At 46.6% G+C, this 18,121-nt stretch overlaps 1 protein-coding gene across 1 annotated transcript in view; it reads left to right on the top strand.

The window, feature by feature from the left end:
* The window catches only part of LOC122926180 (17-beta-hydroxysteroid dehydrogenase 13-like), a 44,835-nt gene extending 26,985 nt beyond the window's left edge, over window positions 1-17,850 (top strand). Inside the window, exons 3-7 of the mRNA XM_044277564.1 lie at window positions 4,237-4,368; window positions 5,407-5,513; window positions 10,592-10,729; window positions 16,773-16,889; window positions 17,485-17,850. Of these exons, the coding sequence (XP_044133499.1) occupies window positions 4,237-4,368; window positions 5,407-5,513; window positions 10,592-10,729; window positions 16,773-16,889; window positions 17,485-17,575 (585 nt within the window). The 3' untranslated portion in view covers window positions 17,576-17,850. The remainder of the gene's footprint in view (window positions 1-4,236; window positions 4,369-5,406; window positions 5,514-10,591; window positions 10,730-16,772; window positions 16,890-17,484) is intronic.
* The last annotated feature ends 271 nt before the right edge of the window (window positions 17,851-18,121 follow it).

Raw genomic sequence — 18,121 nt, 5'->3', positions numbered from 1 at the left:
CCTCCTCGTGGCAAAGTCTATCCACTGTCGGTAGCGGAGAATGAGGCCATGGAGGAGTACGTGAGGGAGGCGCTTTCACGCGGACACATTCGCAAATCCTCGTCCCCGGCAGGGGCTGGATTTTTCTTTGTGAAAAAGAAGGGCGGTGAGTTGAGGCCTTGCATCGATTACAGGGGTCTCAATCGCATCACGATCAAGAACGCTTACCCGATACCCTTGATTTCCGAGCTGTTCGATCGCCTCAAAGGGGCCACGGTCTTTACCAAACTCGACCTGAGGGCGGCATATAACCTGGTAAGGATCAAGGCGGGCGATGAGTGGAAGACCGCGTTTAACACCAGGACCGGTCATTATGAATCCTTGGTTATGCCCTTTGGGTTGTGCAATGCGCCCGCAGTCTTCCAGGAATTCATCAACGATGTTTTCCGTGACCTGTTGCAGCAGTGTGTGGTGGTCTATTTGGATGACATCTTGGTATATTCTGAATCCATGGAGGCCCACATTATGGATGTCAGACGAGTGTTGCAACGGTTACGAGAGAACAGGCTGTTCGGTAAGCTTGAGAAATGCGAATTTCACCGATCCCAGGTAACCTTCTTAGGTTACATCATTTCCGCTGAGGGGTTCTCCATGGATCCTGAGAAGGTTTCGGCTGTCTTACAGTGGCCCCAGCCCAGTGGTCTCCGTGCCCTGCAGCGCTTTTTGGGCTTCGCCAATTATTATCGGAAGTTCATCAGGGACTTTTCTATGCTAGCCAAGCCTCTCACGGATCTGACCAGGAAGGGCAGTAATTTCCAGGTCTGGCCGCTCGAGGCCATCCGAGCTTTTGAGGCTCTAAAGTCCGCCTTTGTGTCGGCTCCGATTCTGTCGCATCCCAACCCTGGGTTGCCCTTTGTCCTCGAGGTGGACGCGTCTGAGACGGGAGTAGGCGCCCTTCTGTCTAAGCGTAGAACACCAGAGGGTCCTCTGCTTCCTTGTGGGTTTTACTCCCGGAAACTGTCTTCCGCGGAGTGCAACTATCAGATTGGTGACAGGGAGTTATTGGCCATCGTGCAGGCCCTTAAAGAATGGAGGCACTTGCTCGAGGGTTCGGTGGTTCCGGTTCTCATCCTGACGGACCACAAGAATCTGACCTACCTTTCTGAGGCCAAGAGATTGACACCACGTCAGGCCAGATGGGCTCTGTTCTTGTCACGTTTTAATTACGTGGTCTCCTACCTACCCGGTTCCAAGAACATCAGAGCGGATGCCTTATCACGGCAGTACTCCGAGCTGTCCAGGGAGGAGTCGATTCCGACTTCGGTCATACCTCCGAATCAGATCCTGGCCGCCATTCGCACCAGTCTGACCTCTCCCCTGGGTGAGCAGATTTTGGCGGCTCAATCTGGTGCTCCCTCTGGGAGACCCAACGGCAGATGTTTTGTGCCTGAGGAGTTGCGCACTCGGTTGTTGCGAACCTACCATAACTCCAAGGCCGCGGGGCATCCTGGAAAGAATCAGCTGTCCTGGGCTGTTTCACGTCTGTTCTGGTGGCCTTCTCTACGTTCCGACATCGCCGCATATGTAGCGGCATGCTCCGTTTGTGCCCAGAGTAAGTCCCCTCGGCACCTTCCGTTGGGCCTTTTGCAACCCATAGCCACCGGGGAGCGCCCATGGTCACACCTGGGGATGGATTTCATTGTGGACCTCCCTGCATCCCGAGGCCATACGGTCATTCTCATGATTGTGGATCGGTTTTCCAAAATGTGCCACTGTGTTCCTCTCAAGAAGTTACCCTCTGCACAAGAGTTGGCCACGATTTTCGCCAGGGAGGTCTTCCGGTTGCACGGTTTGTCCAAGGAGATTGTGTCGGATCGGGGGAGTCAGTTTGTGTCCAGGTTCTGGCGCGCCTTTTGCTCCCAGTTGGGGATTCATCTCTCTTTCTCCTCGGCCTACCACCCTCAGTCCAATGGGGCCGCAGAACGATCCAATCAGGCCTTGGAGCAATTCCTTCGTTGCTATGTCTCCGATCACCAAGACAATTGGGTTGACCTCCTGCCTTGGGCTGAGTTTGCCAGGAACACGGCGGTGAACTCTTCCTCTGGGACGTCTCCCTTCATGGCCAATTATGGGTTCCAACCTGCCGTGTTACCGGAGGTATTCTCTCCCCAGGATATTCCGGCTGTGGAGGATCACCTTTCCGTCCTACGTGCTTCTTGGGTACAGATCCAGAGGTCCCTTGAGGTCTCTGCGCAGCGCCAGAGACTCCAGGCTGACCGCAGACGAGCGCCCGCTCCTTCCTACCAGGTCGGAGACCGGGTATGGTTGTCCACCCGCAACCTCAACCTTCGAGTGCCCACTCCCAAGCTGGCGCCTCGCTTTGTTGGTCCCTTCCGAGTGCTTCGCAGGGTAAACCCGGTAGCCTATGCCCTTGCGCTTCCTCCTGGCATGCGGATCTCCAACGTGTTTCATGTCTCCCTGTTGAAGCCATTGGTGTGTAATCGTTTCACTTCCTCGGTTCCTCGGCCCCGTCCGGTCCAAGTGGGCAATCGTGAGGAATATGAGGTGAGCAATATCCTGGACTCACGCCTGGTCCGCGGTCGGTTGCAGTTTTTGGTCCATTGGCGTGGTTATGGTCCAGAGGAGCGTTCCTGGGTTCCCTCCGCAGATGTCCATGCTCCTGCTTTGCTCCGAGCCTTCCACGCACGCTTCCCTCAGAAACCGTTCCTTACTCCGTGGAGGAGGGGCCCTTGAGGGGGAGGTACTGTCATGGTCTTACCTTCTGCTGTTCTCCTTCGTTTGACATGTGCTGGCGGCCATCTTGGTTTCTGGGTTTCTTGTAGCCTCCCACCCTGCGGCTTCTCCTTCCCACTGGGAGGAGCTGGATGCCTAGCTCATATATATAGGAGGTCTGTGGCTTCAGTTCCTTGCTTGGTCCTCCTGTGTTCACATGCTTCTAAGACTGCTGCTGCTTCTGGTTCCTGATCCTGGCCTCGTCTGACTACCCCGCTGGTTCCTGATCCTGGCTTCGTCTGACTACCCTTCTGGTTCCTGATCCTGGCCTCGTCTGACTACCCCGCTGGTTCCTGATCCTGGCTTCGTCTGACTACCCTTCTGGTTCCTGACCTCTGGCTACGCAAGACCCTGCTTCGGTTTAGCCATCCGTTTGGACTTTTGCTTTCAGCTTGATTTTCAATAAAGCCTTCTTATTCCCACTTATCTCTTGTTGTACGTCTGGTTCATGGTTCCATGACAAAGAGCCCTTACTGGAATATTCTTGCCCATGATGAGGATTTAAAGGAAATAAAGAATCCACCTTTGATAAGTTTTAGACGGAGCCAGACCATTAAAAACGAGATATTAAGAAGTAGGTTTGAGAGCAGAAAAGAGAATTGGCTAGAAAAAGGGACACCACAGGGAAATTATAAATGTGGTTAATGTACAGCTTGCAGATTCATAATTAAATCTAAGAATATATGACAATGCCAGGATTCATCGGGCTCAAATTGTGAAAGAGTGGTTCAGGGAGCATGAGACATCATTTTCACACATGGATTGGCCACCACACAGTCCAGACCTTAACCCCATTGAGAATCTTTTTTATTTTTTTGGGTGGCGACTTTTTTTTTGGGGGACAGGCAGTGTATTTTGTTCATGTGGAAGGTTCTATATAGGAAAAATCATAAGATGTTTATATATAAGATTTAGGGAACATAAGAAATCTATTGAGATAGGAATTGGTTCACCGAGACTGATAGAACACATCAGAGAAGCACATGGAGGGGACAGTAACGTCCTCACATGTGCAGGTATAGAAACACTGGGAATATTAATAAATGGAGGAGATACGTGGCCTAGGTGCAACTCAGCCCCACTGAAGTGTGCATGGTGAGCAGGAAGGAACGCCGGTGCCTTCTCAAACAGCTGATCGGCAGGGGTCCCGGGTGTCGGACCCCCACTAATCAGATACTAATGACCTATCCAGAGGATAGGTCATCAGTTTATAAGTCTAAGAAAACCCACTGGCAGCCTGTTCAACAGCGTTATCATGCTTTCCAGTCTACAACTTCATCATCAGGTAAAGGGTGCTGGACCACCACTGATCCGATATTGATGGACTAGCCTGAGGATAGGCCATCTGTATGTAACTCTCAGAGAACCCCTTTAAGAGTCAATCAGATGTATATATGATTATGTATTATTTGTTTGCAATGGCCAAGCTAGCATCCCTGACTGACAACATATTCCCTCATCCAGGTGAAGCAAGAAGTGGGTGATGTCAATATTCTGATAAATAATGCAGGTGTTGTGTTCTGTGCCGACCTACTGTCACTACAGGATAGTCAGATTCAGAAGATATTTGAAGTGAATGTGCTTGCTCACTTTTGGGTAAGTAGAACTGGTAAAAAGCCACAGTATTTGTTTATAACTGTACTATGCAATATTTAAGGGCCAATATGCAACATTTAGTTAGTTCATTCATATAGCGTGCGGTAAGAACAGTTTATAACACAGTTGGCTGGTAAAGCATGGAAGGGGGTGTATGTCTCACCAAGAATGCTTAAATGGATGGTTTCAGCAAAGTGCAGTTTACTGAATCACATTTCTGTTTTATGGGCCTGGAATTTTATGAAATTTTTATGGAGTTGGTAGAGGGACATGCCATTCCCTCCCCACTCCAGTACAAAGCTTCCCCTAGCTTTCCCCTAGCCTGAGGCAAACCCATGTGTAGCTACTGACCTCATTACTGAGGAATAAATACAGGGCTGAAAAGCTGATTCAGAGTCAGATGCCTGGAAGTTGCATGGCCTGTTGACTATGTAAAGCCTCTTTAACAGAACACTTAAATTTTTCTGGGAAGAATGTCGGTTAGTTATCAAAACCAGGATCTCACATTATTTAACTTGTATTTTATATAGCGTCAACATATTCCGCAGCGGTTTACAGACATTATCATCACTTGCTGTCCTTAGTGGGGCTCACCTTCTAATCATGCAGATGTTGTCCTTGGTCAGAGTCACACCGAGAACCCTTGATAACCAGTCAGCCAACATGCCCTTACATTATGTTGGCACCAAAAAATTACCAACTGTGAAGTGCCACATGATTTAGTCCAGTTTCACACAAGTGCAATATGGGTGCATTTTGCATTCGTGTTACAGCCAGATATTCCATCCTGACCAGGGGTTTAATCAACCAAAATAACAGCATCATTGGTCTTCTGATGCTATTAGTTGAGATGGTCGGAGCCACTATCAGGCTGGGATTTTGCCTGATCTAAATTGTGCCAAGTGAGTTGTTATTTTTCATGCTGCCCTTTAAACAGCACGCCAGCAACAATGTATCTACATTTGGAAGACAATGCTTGCTATTGTTAATGTGTTTGATACTATTTTGTACCGATGAATGTTCTTTTTGTAATATTAGACCACACGAGAATTCCTGCCATCAATGATGAGAAAAAATCACGGGCACATTGTAACTATTGCTTCATCAGCCGGACTGTTTGGGGTGGCATTTTTGGTGGACTATTGGTATGATTTTATAATGTACTTTTACAACTAACAATATTTAATACAGTAGTTCAATACAAAAGTCAATAAATACCGTAAAGTAAAGAACCAAAATAATTTAATTTTCACTAAGCCAACTCTTTTAACAGTTACCCCCTTCCTGATGAAGTGGCAAGTTGAGCATGCGCCTTGCTGCTCGCTTCATTCTCTATGGGACTGCTGGATACAGCTGAGTGCTGTACTTGGCTATCTCTGTCAGTCCCATAGAGGATGAATGGGGCAGCAGGGAGCATGCTCAACCTGCCACTCTATTCGGAAGTGGGTAACCTTTAAAAAGTTGGCTTAGTGAGAATTATACAGAATAGTGTTTCCCATTCCAGTTTCAGGAATACGCACATATTACAGAGGATATACCATCCAGATTGTTATCAGTATTGCTTCAGTAATTAATCTGGATTTACATGCATATTCCTTCCTACCTTCATTTTTTATGCAATTATGAGGCAACCTGTGGGAGCCGCTCTAGAGGATAGGAGTGGTAGTGGCCCTGATGTAGTGTTGTAGTCTCACGGTATCCTACCGCAGGCCGTTGAACGTAACAAAGTCCATTTTACTAAGTGTAACGTAGAATTTAAAAATACATACAGTAGCAGCAGGCTTTAGAGCAATTCACCAGCTAAGGAGGTATCCAGACTGTATAACTGCAATTCTGCACTTAGTTGTTGCACTGCCTCACAGGGGATATGATACAGTTCCTAAGAGTGGGTGCTCTATGAGCTGCTTCCTCACTCCCCCTCTACCTGGACAGGTTTTGTCATGTCCCCTCTCCACCACACTCTGACTATAGATTACTGAACTACCTAGACTTCCCCTTCCTGGCAGGAAGTCGGACGAGCCCACTCTACCAGTTGGGGTTGAACAGGGTGATTAAACCCTGTTACAGACAGCCACTGCCACACAATAATTCCCCTGCTGGATAAAATGACATGGTACAGGTGACATACCTAACATTACACAGAAATGCACATGAAGTCTATAAGAACACCGCAATTAAAGAACACAATAGTAACACCCGCAGGTCTGGAGTATTACACTTCCATAGACTATTAGGGCCGAGCTTGGAAACAAATATACACAAAACTAGACCTGGCGTGAGCAGGGAAGAAGTTGCAGAATATGCCGCAACATGGTGTGCGACAGAATCTGCACCAAATATATGCCACTATATCCGTTCGTAAATGACCAATGTTTTTGTTTTTCTACTTATGGTGCTTTTTTTCTCCATGGTGTTTAATACAGCTTGCTCTGGATATGTTGGATTTTCAGGCATGTTAAAAATGTTATTAAAAAGCTTGAAAAAAATGCATTAAAGGGATTCTGTCACCTCCCCTAAGGCAAAAAACGATTTAAAACCAGCCATGCAGCACAGCTTACCTGGATTAGGCTGTGCTGTTCAATCTTGAAATCCGTCCAGCAGTTAGTTCAAAAAACGAGTTTGATCAATGAGGAAATGCGTCCTGAAGGTGCCCAGAGGGGCGTTTTTTTCTTCTGAGAGAGCCCAGTCCCGCCCCTTTTTCAGTGCCCAGCCCGCCTTCCTTTTACTTCCTAACTGCCGCCTCCAGCCTGCCACAGCCTCCCCTTCCTCTCCTCCCCCTCCCTCTTGCCGAACGAAGTCTCGCACAGGCGCAGTACCCACTGAGGGCTGCGCCTGTGCGATCATCAGGAGACTGAGGGCGGCAGCTTCATCTTCGTCACTGGGCATGCGCCGAGCCCAGTGACGTCCGATGCTCGCTCTTCCCTCAGCAGGGAAGAGCGAGCATCGGACGTCACTGGGCTCGGCGCATGCCCAGTGACGAAGATGAAGCTGCCGCCCTCAGTCTCCTGATGATCGCACAGGCGCAGCCCTCAGTGGGTACTGCGCCTGTGCGAGACTTCGTTCGGCAAGAGGGAGGGGGAGGAGAGGAAGGGGAGGCTGTGGCAGGCTGGAGGCGGCAGTTAGGAAGTAAAAGGAAGGCGGGCTGGGCACTGAAAAAGGGGCGGGACTGGGCTCTCTCAGAAGAAAAAAACGCCCCTCTGGGCACCTTCAGGACGCATTTCCTCATTGATCAAACTAGTTTTTTTAACTAACTGCTGGACGGATTTCAAGATTGAACAGCACAGCCTAATCCAGGTAAGCTGTGCTGCATGGCTGGTTTTAAATCGTTTTTTGCCTTAGGGGAGGTGACAGAATCCCTTTAAAATTCATTTTTACAAACCCCCCAAAAAATGTGTGAAGGAAGCCTTAGGGGGTCTTACTGTAATGTTACTGTATGAGCATTGGTAAAAAAAATTAAAATCAAATAAAAACGCCATAAAATATATTGCACGTGAGCTGCAACAAAAAAAAAAAAGAAATGGAGGTCTATGGGAGAAAAACACCAGGCAATGGAAGGGGGAAATGCCAGACCCAGAGCATGATGCAATTTAAAAAAAAATGCCACTGACAAAAAGAATGCACCTCAAGGGTGGAAAACTGCATTTAAAATTTCCCATGCAGCATCTGGAACTGGCATTTTTTACCTAAAATAAATGGCAAAATATGCCAGGAAAAAAAAAAATACCAAAAAGCCTCAAAAACACAAGAAAAAAAAAATATGCGTGACACCAGCTTTAGGGCTCATGCACACGGCCGCTGGCGTTTTGACCTGTAATTGTGGATCCGCAAAACACATATATTGGCCAGGTGCATTCTGCATTTAGTGGAACTGAATGGCTGGCCTCTAATAGAACAGTCCTATGCTTGTCTGTAATGCGGAAAATAATAGGACATGTTCTATTTTTATGCAAAACGGCCATGCGGACATACAGACACGGAATGCACACAGAGTAATTTCTTCTTTTTTTTTCTGGCCCCATTTAAGTGAATGGTTCCGCATACAGGCTGGAAAAAAAACAAAAACGGAACAGACATGGATTTTAATGCATGGATAAGTCATTAACATCAGATCATCGTGGGTCCAACACCCGCACTCCCATCAATCTGCTGTTCTGGCCCCAGAATTACACAGCTCCATCCATTGTGTAGTAACTGCAGTGCTACACCCCATGTTTAGATATTGATGGCCTATCCAAAGGCCATCAATATTAAAGGGAAACTGCCACCAGTGACCTCCCTATAGAACTGTCTGCATAGACACATACCTTTGTTGATCCCGGCTTCGTTTCTGAGTTACAATACTTTTTCTTAAAGGGAACCTGTCACCTGGATTTTGTGTATAGAGCTGAGGACATGGGTTGCTAGATGGCCGCTAGCACATCTGCAATAGCCAGTCCCCATAGCTCTGTGTGCTTTTATTGTGTAAAAAAAACTATTTCATACATATGCAAATTAACCTGAGATGAGTCCTGTACGTGAGATGAGTCAGGGACAGGACTCATCTCAGGTTAATTTGCATATCTATCAAATCTTTTTTTTTACAGAATAAAAGCACACAGAGCTATGGGGACTGGGTATTGCGGATGTGCTAGCGGCCATCTAGCAACCTATGTCCTCAGCTCTATACACAAAATCCAGGTGACAGGTTCCCTTTAATATGCAATGAGGGGGTCACTATTTCTCTTGTTGCACCCAAGCTCCACTCATTTCTGTGGCCAACCCCTCCCTCGGAGCTTTGATTAACAGGGCCTGGCAAAGCAGCCAGGAAGAGGATGGACACAGAAATTAGCAGAGCTTGGGTACAACAAGAGTAATGGTGACTCCCTCATGAGCCGAATAGAACCTCGGATCAAAAGAAGAAAAACTGCATTTTTATCAGGTGAAACCATACACGGTTTAGTCATGTTGGCAGTTATAGGCTGGCTATACAATTGTTTGTTTAAAGGTGTTGTGCCAAGTTTAGAAGTTATCCCCTATCCACAGGATCACTAGGGTCTGAACACTGGGACTCCCAATAATCCAGAGAACGAGGGTCCCGATCCCCAGATCTGATAGAGCGGCAGGTTAGAAATGTGCCCTTATGATCCATCAGAGATAGCCAAGTACAGTGTTTGGCTATTCCCAGCACTCCTACTGAGAATCAATGGAGTGGTAGGGCACATTTCCGACCTGCCACACCATCAGGTCAGGAAAATGGGACCCCTGTTCTCGGAATTGGTGGGAGTCCAAGTGGTCAGACCATCAGTGATCAGTTACCTGTGGATGGGGGATAACTTTTAAACTTTGCACAACCCCTTCAATATCTGACTGCACCATAAACAGTCAAGTATTAGAAGCTATCAGTCAAAAATAATCATCTGTCAATGAAAGGAGCAAGAGTGCACAGACTGGCTTGGACCCACCCTCAGTGCACTTAAAGGGGTAGCTCTGAACCCGGACATACCCAGAATTTCACCCAGGCAGCCCCCCTGACAAGAGCATCAGAGCATTTCATGCTTCGATGCTCTCCTTTGCCCTGTGCTGAATCGCGCAAGCTAAAGTCATTTTGTGCGGTTCCGGTGACGTACTGGGCTCTCCTTCGGGCTGCCAGGCGGAGGCTTCCACCCAGCAGTGAGGCCGGTGACTGTAAAACAGCTAGGGCAGCGCTAAAGCCCACCCATCAGAGCCGGTGACGTCACCCAACGCAGGGCAAGGGAGAGCATCGTAGCATGGACTGCTCCGATGCTCAAGTCAGGGGGGCTGCCTGGGTGAAATTATGGGTATGTCCGGGTTCAGCTCTGAACCTGGACAACCCCTTTAACTGTTCATATGCATATGGATTAAAAGTTTTTTTTTCTCCAGAATGAAACAATGGATCATTAAAGTGAAAAGTATAATTCCATTCCGAGAACTAGCACTACAAGGCAATGAACAGTGATTTTCCTGGGGGCAGATTCCCTTTCATCATTTAGCAATATTCCTTATATTTCATTATTTAGTCAATTGTCAGCTACACACAGTTCAGTACAATGGAATCCAGTCCACCACACAATTGGCAATGATTGATAATCACTACTGACCGAAATGTATTACATTTTATTAAAATATAACATTCCTCATAAGGGCTATTGTTACATGAGCACAATTGACTTTGCTTTACTCGAAATATATGAATGACTATGTGAATTCTATTGATCTGTCACAGCTCTACAAAGTTTGCTGCAGTCGGATACCATAAAGCACTGACCGCTGAGCTCGCTGCGCTGCAGATGACAGGAATAAAAACATCGTGTCTTTGCCCTGTTTTTGTGGATACTGGCTTTGTTAAAAATCCAAGTACAAGGTAAAAACCTGAACACTTATTTATGGGCAAGTACTGTGATGTCACGACAATACTGCACTATTTCGGAAATGAAAAGTCCAGACTGGCTTGGTGATCATAGTAGAGCGTTGATTAGCACAAGTTCTGAGAGACAATACGATGGAGAGAGTGAACTAGTTGGTCATAGCAACCAATAAGGTGGCTGCATTTAATTGTCAAAGAGCTTCTGACACATACGAGCTGTAACAGTGGCTGGTGTGCGCCACTGTTCCCCTGCTTACCACCGCGCTCCCTGGGTGCTGTGTTCAGCGGTGATCTGCTGCCAGTGTTTCCTTTCAGCCCTGGCCACAGCATGCTTGCTGCTTGTTTCCTGCAGCATTTCCTTAAGGGCCGGCACACTTCACTTCCTGTGTTTTATGGGTTGGATCATGTGACCTCGCCAACCAATCCTAGCCCTCCTGCACGTATATGAGTGGCTCAGCCCCCTTCCCAGATGCCTCAGTGTCAAGGTCCTTGTGTCCTGCTAAGGTTCCTGATAGCTGCTTGTGTTCCTGGACTCTGCTACCTGTTTGATCCCTGCCTGCCTTGACTGCTCGCCAACCCGGATTGCCAGATTTTTGTACCTGTCCCGCCTGCTCTGACCTATTGCCTGTCTGACTTCGCCTCTGTCTCATCCTTCAGTCCTGCACTGTTGCTCCTGGTAACGACTCAGCCTGCTGACAACGCCTGTACCTCTGGTACCTTTCTCAGGTGCTTCCTGGTCTGCCTGGACCAGCTACCTAGTGTGCCTATGCTCCTCAAGAGGTAGCGACCTGGTGTTCCCCTGGGGAAAGTCTATCCCCACCATCAGGGGTACTGTGAAGATTGAGGGGTTCACTTAGACAATGCCCTTAGAGGAGGTAGGACATGTGGCACAGTGGGCTCACAAGAGCTGAAATATTATTTATTGTAATGGCCAACTATAACTAAATCCATGCACTAGTTTTGATAAATATGCCCAAATATCACAATGAAGATATATAACTCAGCGAAAGAAGTACATTATTGGATGTCACACAGCTGAAGTGGCCTAATAAGGGGTAACATACAGTGCCTCAAATTGTATGCAGAACTATACCCAACTACTATATATTGTATATTATATGTGGCCCTCATATTTTACTATTTACAGTTGTGCGTTTTGCCATATTTGCAAGCTACTTCCTGATGTTCCCTCTCACAGCAGCAAAGTCTCTTGGCCATAAACGTGCACAATACCTTACTGTTTGACTCAAGTTCATTGCCCTGAGTGTCCTAGACTTTCGGTAAAGTCGCTTCATTGGCTGTAGAAGTCTCAAAGATGGGGATTCTCCAAAATTGGACCCAGGTCTGAGGAGCTGGTACATTCCGGTCTTCACTGTAGCACACCTAGAACTCAACTGCACTGACTCTAACTAACCAGGGGGCAGATCTAGGTCAATTTTCCAGCAACCTAACACAATAAGACAGTGTTTACTCAGCACAATAAGCCAAAGTGTTTAATTCAATAATATGACATTACAGCAATTAACTATTTGAAGGATAAGGCATACAGTGAATTTTTATATCTGGGGACTATGTCTTCATTGACAGTGTATTTTAACCATATATTTAATCATTTCTTCAACCCACCTGGCCTCTGCTCCCCTTGTGCCTCTTGCAGGAGCATTATGTTGTGTTTTGTCTTCAACAAACTATTCTACAGTCACAAACTTTCCCTCCTGAATTTGACATAAACATGGCTGACACCATCTGACACTGTTGGACTCTCTTTTGGCAGATTTCATGTTCCTCACACACCCCACCCCGGCAGCAAACATGGTGGAGGAGTTTTTCTTCTCCTGTCGGACAACTGCTCCTTTGGCTTAACTCCCCTGCCATCCTCCTTTATGCTACCTTCATTTGAAGTACACTCTGTCTGCATCTACTCTCCTGCCAACCTTCAAGTGGCTGTAATCTACCACCCCTCAGGTTCAGCCACCATCTTTTTTGTCCACTTCAACACCTGGCTACTATGTTAATTTCAGCCAACATCCCCACTATCTTCATGGGTGATTTCAACATCCTCACTGACACTTTCCACTTAGCTACCTCTAAACCTCTAGTACTTCCTCTTTTGGCTTCCCTCAGTAGTCCTCCACTGCCATCCACAAAGATGGTCACATACTGGATCTTATCTTAACCCACCTCTGTTCCCTATCTAACCACTGTAACTCACCTCTCCCCATATCCGACCGCAATCTACTTACGTTCTCTTCACTTGTCTCTTAGCGCTGCCCCCCTGTTCACAAACTGGCACACCATCGCAGGAACCTTAAACATCTTGACTTTCTTGTGATCTCTCACTCTCTTCTGCCACTTTCTACCATGTGTTTCCTCCATGATGCAAATGCCACTTTGTATAACACCACAATAACTACAGCTCTCAACTCAGTCACTGCCCTCATACATAACAAAACCTGAAAAATCAATGGGCAACTCTGACATACCAGTCTGACTAAAGAGATCAAGCAAGCCTGCAGAGTGGCAATGGAGGAAAACCCATTCTAAGGAGCACACTGTTACATACAAACAATCCCTCGTCAACCTCAAGTCCATGCTCGCTGATGCAAAACAGGCATACTTCTCATCTCTCATATCTCCCCTGTCTCACAATCCTAAACAACAATAACTCCCTTCTCAGTCCCCAGGTGCCCCCTCCCTCACCTCTTCTCTCAGTCGAGGACTTTGACACATACTTATAACAAAAGATTGATAACATGAGAACAATTGATAATAACAAAAGATTGATAACATCAGAGAAAGCTTCAGCCTAAAGTCTCCACAGCCAAATCCAGCTTCTCCACCATTACAGAAGAAAAACTTTCAACCCTACTCTCCAGTTCACATTTCACTTGAACCAATCCCATCTTACCTCATCCCCCAACCTCACCACAGTGTTTATCCCTGCCCTAACCCATTTCTTCAACCTATGTCTAACCACCGGATACTTTCCCTCCTATTTTAAACATGCTTCCACCACACCCATGCTCAAAAAGCCTTCCCTCGACCCATCTTCTTTGTCTACCCATAGTCCCATATCACTACTCCCATTCTCCTTAAAAGTTACTTAAACAACATTTCTACCTTGAACTGTCCTCTCATCTCGCTTTCTTTTCTGCATTTCACTGACTACAATCTGGAATCCGACCCCAACACTCTACCGAAACTGCCCTTTTCAAAGTCACCACAACCTGCTAACTGCCAAAGCCAAACATTACTCTGCCCTCCTTCTCCTTGACCTATTCTCTGCCTTTGACACAGTTTACCACTCCCTTGTGCTACAAACTCTCATGTCTTGTCATCACCGGCCCTCTCCTGGATCACATCATACCTCACAGATCGGACATTTAGTGCCTCACCACCTACTCGCCTCGTCCTCTCTCTCTGTTGGTGTCCCACATGCTCTGTCCTAGCACCCCGGCCCTTCTCAATGTACAACATCGGCCTGTGACAGCTCTGAGAGTCCCATGGCTTTCAGTATCACTTCTATGCTGAGGACACGCAAATTTACCACTCTGGTCCAGATATCACCATCCTACTATTCATAACACCACAATGCCTATCTTCTAAAGCCTCCTTCTCCTCCTGCTTTCTAAAACTTAACATGGATAAAACAGAACTTATCATTTTTCCCCGATCTCCCTCAGCCCTCCCATCAGGCCTATCTATCACAGTCAATGGCTACACACTCTCCTCGGTCAACCAAGTCTGCTGCCTTGGGCTAACCTTCGGTTCTGCTCTGTCCTTCAAACCCCCCATGCAAGCCCTTTCCACCTCCTGCTGTCTCCAACTCCAAAAGTATCCTCAATCCAAAGTGTGCAAAATGTTTGTACATTACCTCATACTCTCCCGCCTGGACTACTGTAATATCCTTCTCTGTGGCCTCCCATCTAGCACTCTCACACCCCTCCAATCTATTCTCAACTCTGCCACCCAATAAATACACCTCCCCCAGAATCTAGTACAAAACACTTTAAGCAGCGTTTTGGTGTCCGCCTCCAGAGTGGAATGGAGGCGGAACGGAGCCAAACTGATGCATTCTGAACAGATCCTTATCCATTCAGAAATGCATTAGAGATGAACGGATCCGTTCGGGGACGCTTGTGAGAGCCCTCAAACGGATCTCACGAGCGGAACCCCAAACGCAAGTGTGAACGTAGCGTTCACACTTGCGTTTGGGGTTCCGCTCGTGAGATCCGTTTGAGGGCTCTCACAAGCGTCCCCGAACGGATCCGTTCATCTCTAATGCATTTCTGAATGGATAAGGATCCGTTCAGAATGCATCAGTTTGGCTCCGTTCCGCCTCCATTCCACTCTGGAGGCGGACACCAAAGCGCTGCTTGCAGCGTTTTGGTGTCCACCTCGCCGTGCGGAGCCAAACGGATCCGTCCTGACTTACAATGCAAGTCAATGGGGACGGATCCGTTTGACGTTGACACAATATGGTGCAATTGCAAACGGATCCGTCTCCCATTGACTTTCAATGTAAAGTCAGGAGTCCCTATTAATATACCATCGGATCGGAGTTTTCTCCAATCCGATGGTATATTTTAACTTGAAGCGTCCCCATCACCATGGGAGTGCCTCTATGTTAGAATATACCATCGGATTAGAGTTAGATTGTGAAAACTCAGATCCGACAGTATATTCTAACACAGAGGCGTTCCCATAGTGATGGGGACGCTTCAAGTTAGAATATACTAAGAACTGTGTACATAACTGCCCCCTGCTGCCTGTCACCATCCGATCTCTTACAGGGGGCTGTGATCTGCACAATTAACCCCTCAGGTGCCGGCGCTAGACCTGTCACTTACCAGTAGGAGGAGCACTGGCCGGCCACAGACAGCGCAGGTAAGTATAAGCTAAGTAACCATGGCAGCCAGGACTGCAGTAGCGTCCTGGCTGCCATGGTAACCAATCAGAGCCCCAGCGATTAAACTGGGACTCCGATCGGAAATGCTGCTCCGCTGCCACCAATGATTGGTGGGGAGGGGGGTTGTTAGCCTGTGGCCACTGGCCACCAATGCTTTTAATACTGGGGAGGGAGAGAGGGAGGGGGGGAAGCCGCACTGTCCACTAATGCTTTTAATACTGGGGAGGGGGAAGCCGCACTGGCCACCAATGCTTTTAATACTGGGGAGGGAGGGTGGTCTGGCCCCTGCTGCCTGGCAGCACCCGATCAGGGGGCTGAGATCCGCACAATTAACCCCTCAGATAACAGCCCCCTGTAAGAGATCGAGTGGTGCCAGGCAGCAGGGGGCAGTTATGTACACAGTTCTTAGGGACGCTTCAAGTTAGAATATACTATCACCATAGGAACGCCTCTGTGTTAGAATATACTGTCGGATCTGAACGGATACCATAGTTTGCATTTATAGGTGCGGATCCGTCTGTGCAGATACCAGACTGATCCGCACCTAGCGCAAGTGTGAAAGTAGCCTAACAATGACATACAAGGCTGTCCACAACCTCTCCCCTCCATACATGTGTGACCTGATCTCCTGATGCCTTCCCACATGCAATCTCTGAGCTTCACAAAACCTTATTCTCTACTCTCCTCTTATGTCCTCTTCCCACAATTGTCTCCAAAATTTCTCCTTGTCAGCCCCTGTACTCTGGAACGCTTTACCCCAATATATCAGATGCTTACCTACCTTGACAAACTTCAAAGGAAACCTGAAAACCTACCTCTTCAGACATGCCTACAACCTACAGTAACCCTGCTGCCACTATAACGCCATGACTAGCTTTACCCTTACCTTATGTATCCTTACCCCATCCCTTGTAGATTGTAAGCCCTAGCCGGCAGGGCCCTTTCTCCTTCTGTACCAGTTTGTAACTCGTTTTGTTTATGCATATTGTACTTGTTTTTTTATTATGTATGTACACCCCTTTTCATATGCACAGCACCATGGAATGAATGGTGCTTTCATAATAAATAATAAGCCTTTGCATTGCAAATGTACCATCAAAAATTAAAAAATTTGATTTTTCTTTTTTTCAGATTTGCTCCAGTGCTACTACCCGAAGATGTAGCCAAGACATTAGTAAATGGTATTTTAATTAACAAGAAGATGATTTATATCCCACCTTTTGTGTCACTTGCTCCGGTATTAGATTTGTAAGTATACTATTATTGCATAAATTCACACTAACAAAGTAAAAGACTTTAAAGTGGTCCCACTTCAGCAAATTGCATTTATCATGTAGAGAAACTTAATACAAGGCACTTACTAATGTATTGTAATTGCCCATATTGCTTCCTATGCTGGCTTGATTCATTTTTCCATCACATTATATACTGCTCTTATCCAGGGATTGCGGCCACTGCTGACATCCAGTGGCCGTGCTTGCACACTATAGGAAAAAGTGATGGCCTCTCTGGTGGCCGGGATCATGTAGAAATGCATAGGCACGCATGTGCAGCAGGATATACACTGGATATGAGCAGTGTATAATGCGATGAAAAATTGAATCAAGCCAGCAACGGAGACAATATGGACAATCACAATACATTAGTACCACTATTAACATGATAAATGCCATTTGCTGAAGTGAGAAAACCCCTTTAATGCAGCATCTAAGACCTCACAACTGTCAGATTATCAAATTATGATATAACCATAGAGATATAAGCGAAAAGCGAAAATCCAAAATGAAATGTGCTGTTATGATTGTTCTGTAGATATGAACCTTGTTTGGCCTTTTATTTTCAGGTTCTTACCAGAACGTGCTTTGAAGGCTCTCAATGCATTCCAAGGAGTAAAGTTTGATGCCAAAGTACGGAGCACCGAGAAGGACAAATAGACAAACAATATTAATGTGTAAAAAACGTCACCGTCTACTTCTTCCTACTTCCCTAACACAAATGTATCATTTATCATGTTACAGAAAGGGTTAATCTACACGTAGCGATTTTCTGTGAATTTTACCTGTGGATTTGCAGTAAAATCTGCAGCAGATTACAGTAGCAGGCAAGTCAATAAGATTTTACAAATCTCTTTAACAAAACTGGCCCACCTTCATGGGACCTCTCAAGCTACAGTTATATGTTGCAAATAAACAAAACAATATCCACTTTATTCACAAATTGTCTGTGTTTTTCATCCATCTGCTCCTGCAGGTGACAAGGCAGGGAGAAAGTAAGACTATGTTCACATAGCCGCTAAGGTAAGCAGATAGTCTGTTCTAGCAGGGGTTAATATATCCGGCACAGCTGGACCCTGCAGTGCACCGCTGGATCCCCATTGACTATAATGAGATCTGATAGGAATCAGACGGCTTTCCGGTATAAATGCTGGCTTTCTGCAGGACAAATACATCTGCGTGTGGCCGTATTTATGCCAGAAAGCC

This window comes from Bufo gargarizans, chromosome 1 (assembly GCF_014858855.1).
Source record: "Bufo gargarizans isolate SCDJY-AF-19 chromosome 1, ASM1485885v1, whole genome shotgun sequence".
In the NCBI taxonomy this organism is placed as follows: Eukaryota; Metazoa; Chordata; class Amphibia; order Anura; family Bufonidae; genus Bufo; species Bufo gargarizans.
This window is presented reverse-complemented; position numbering and strand designations above follow the sequence as displayed.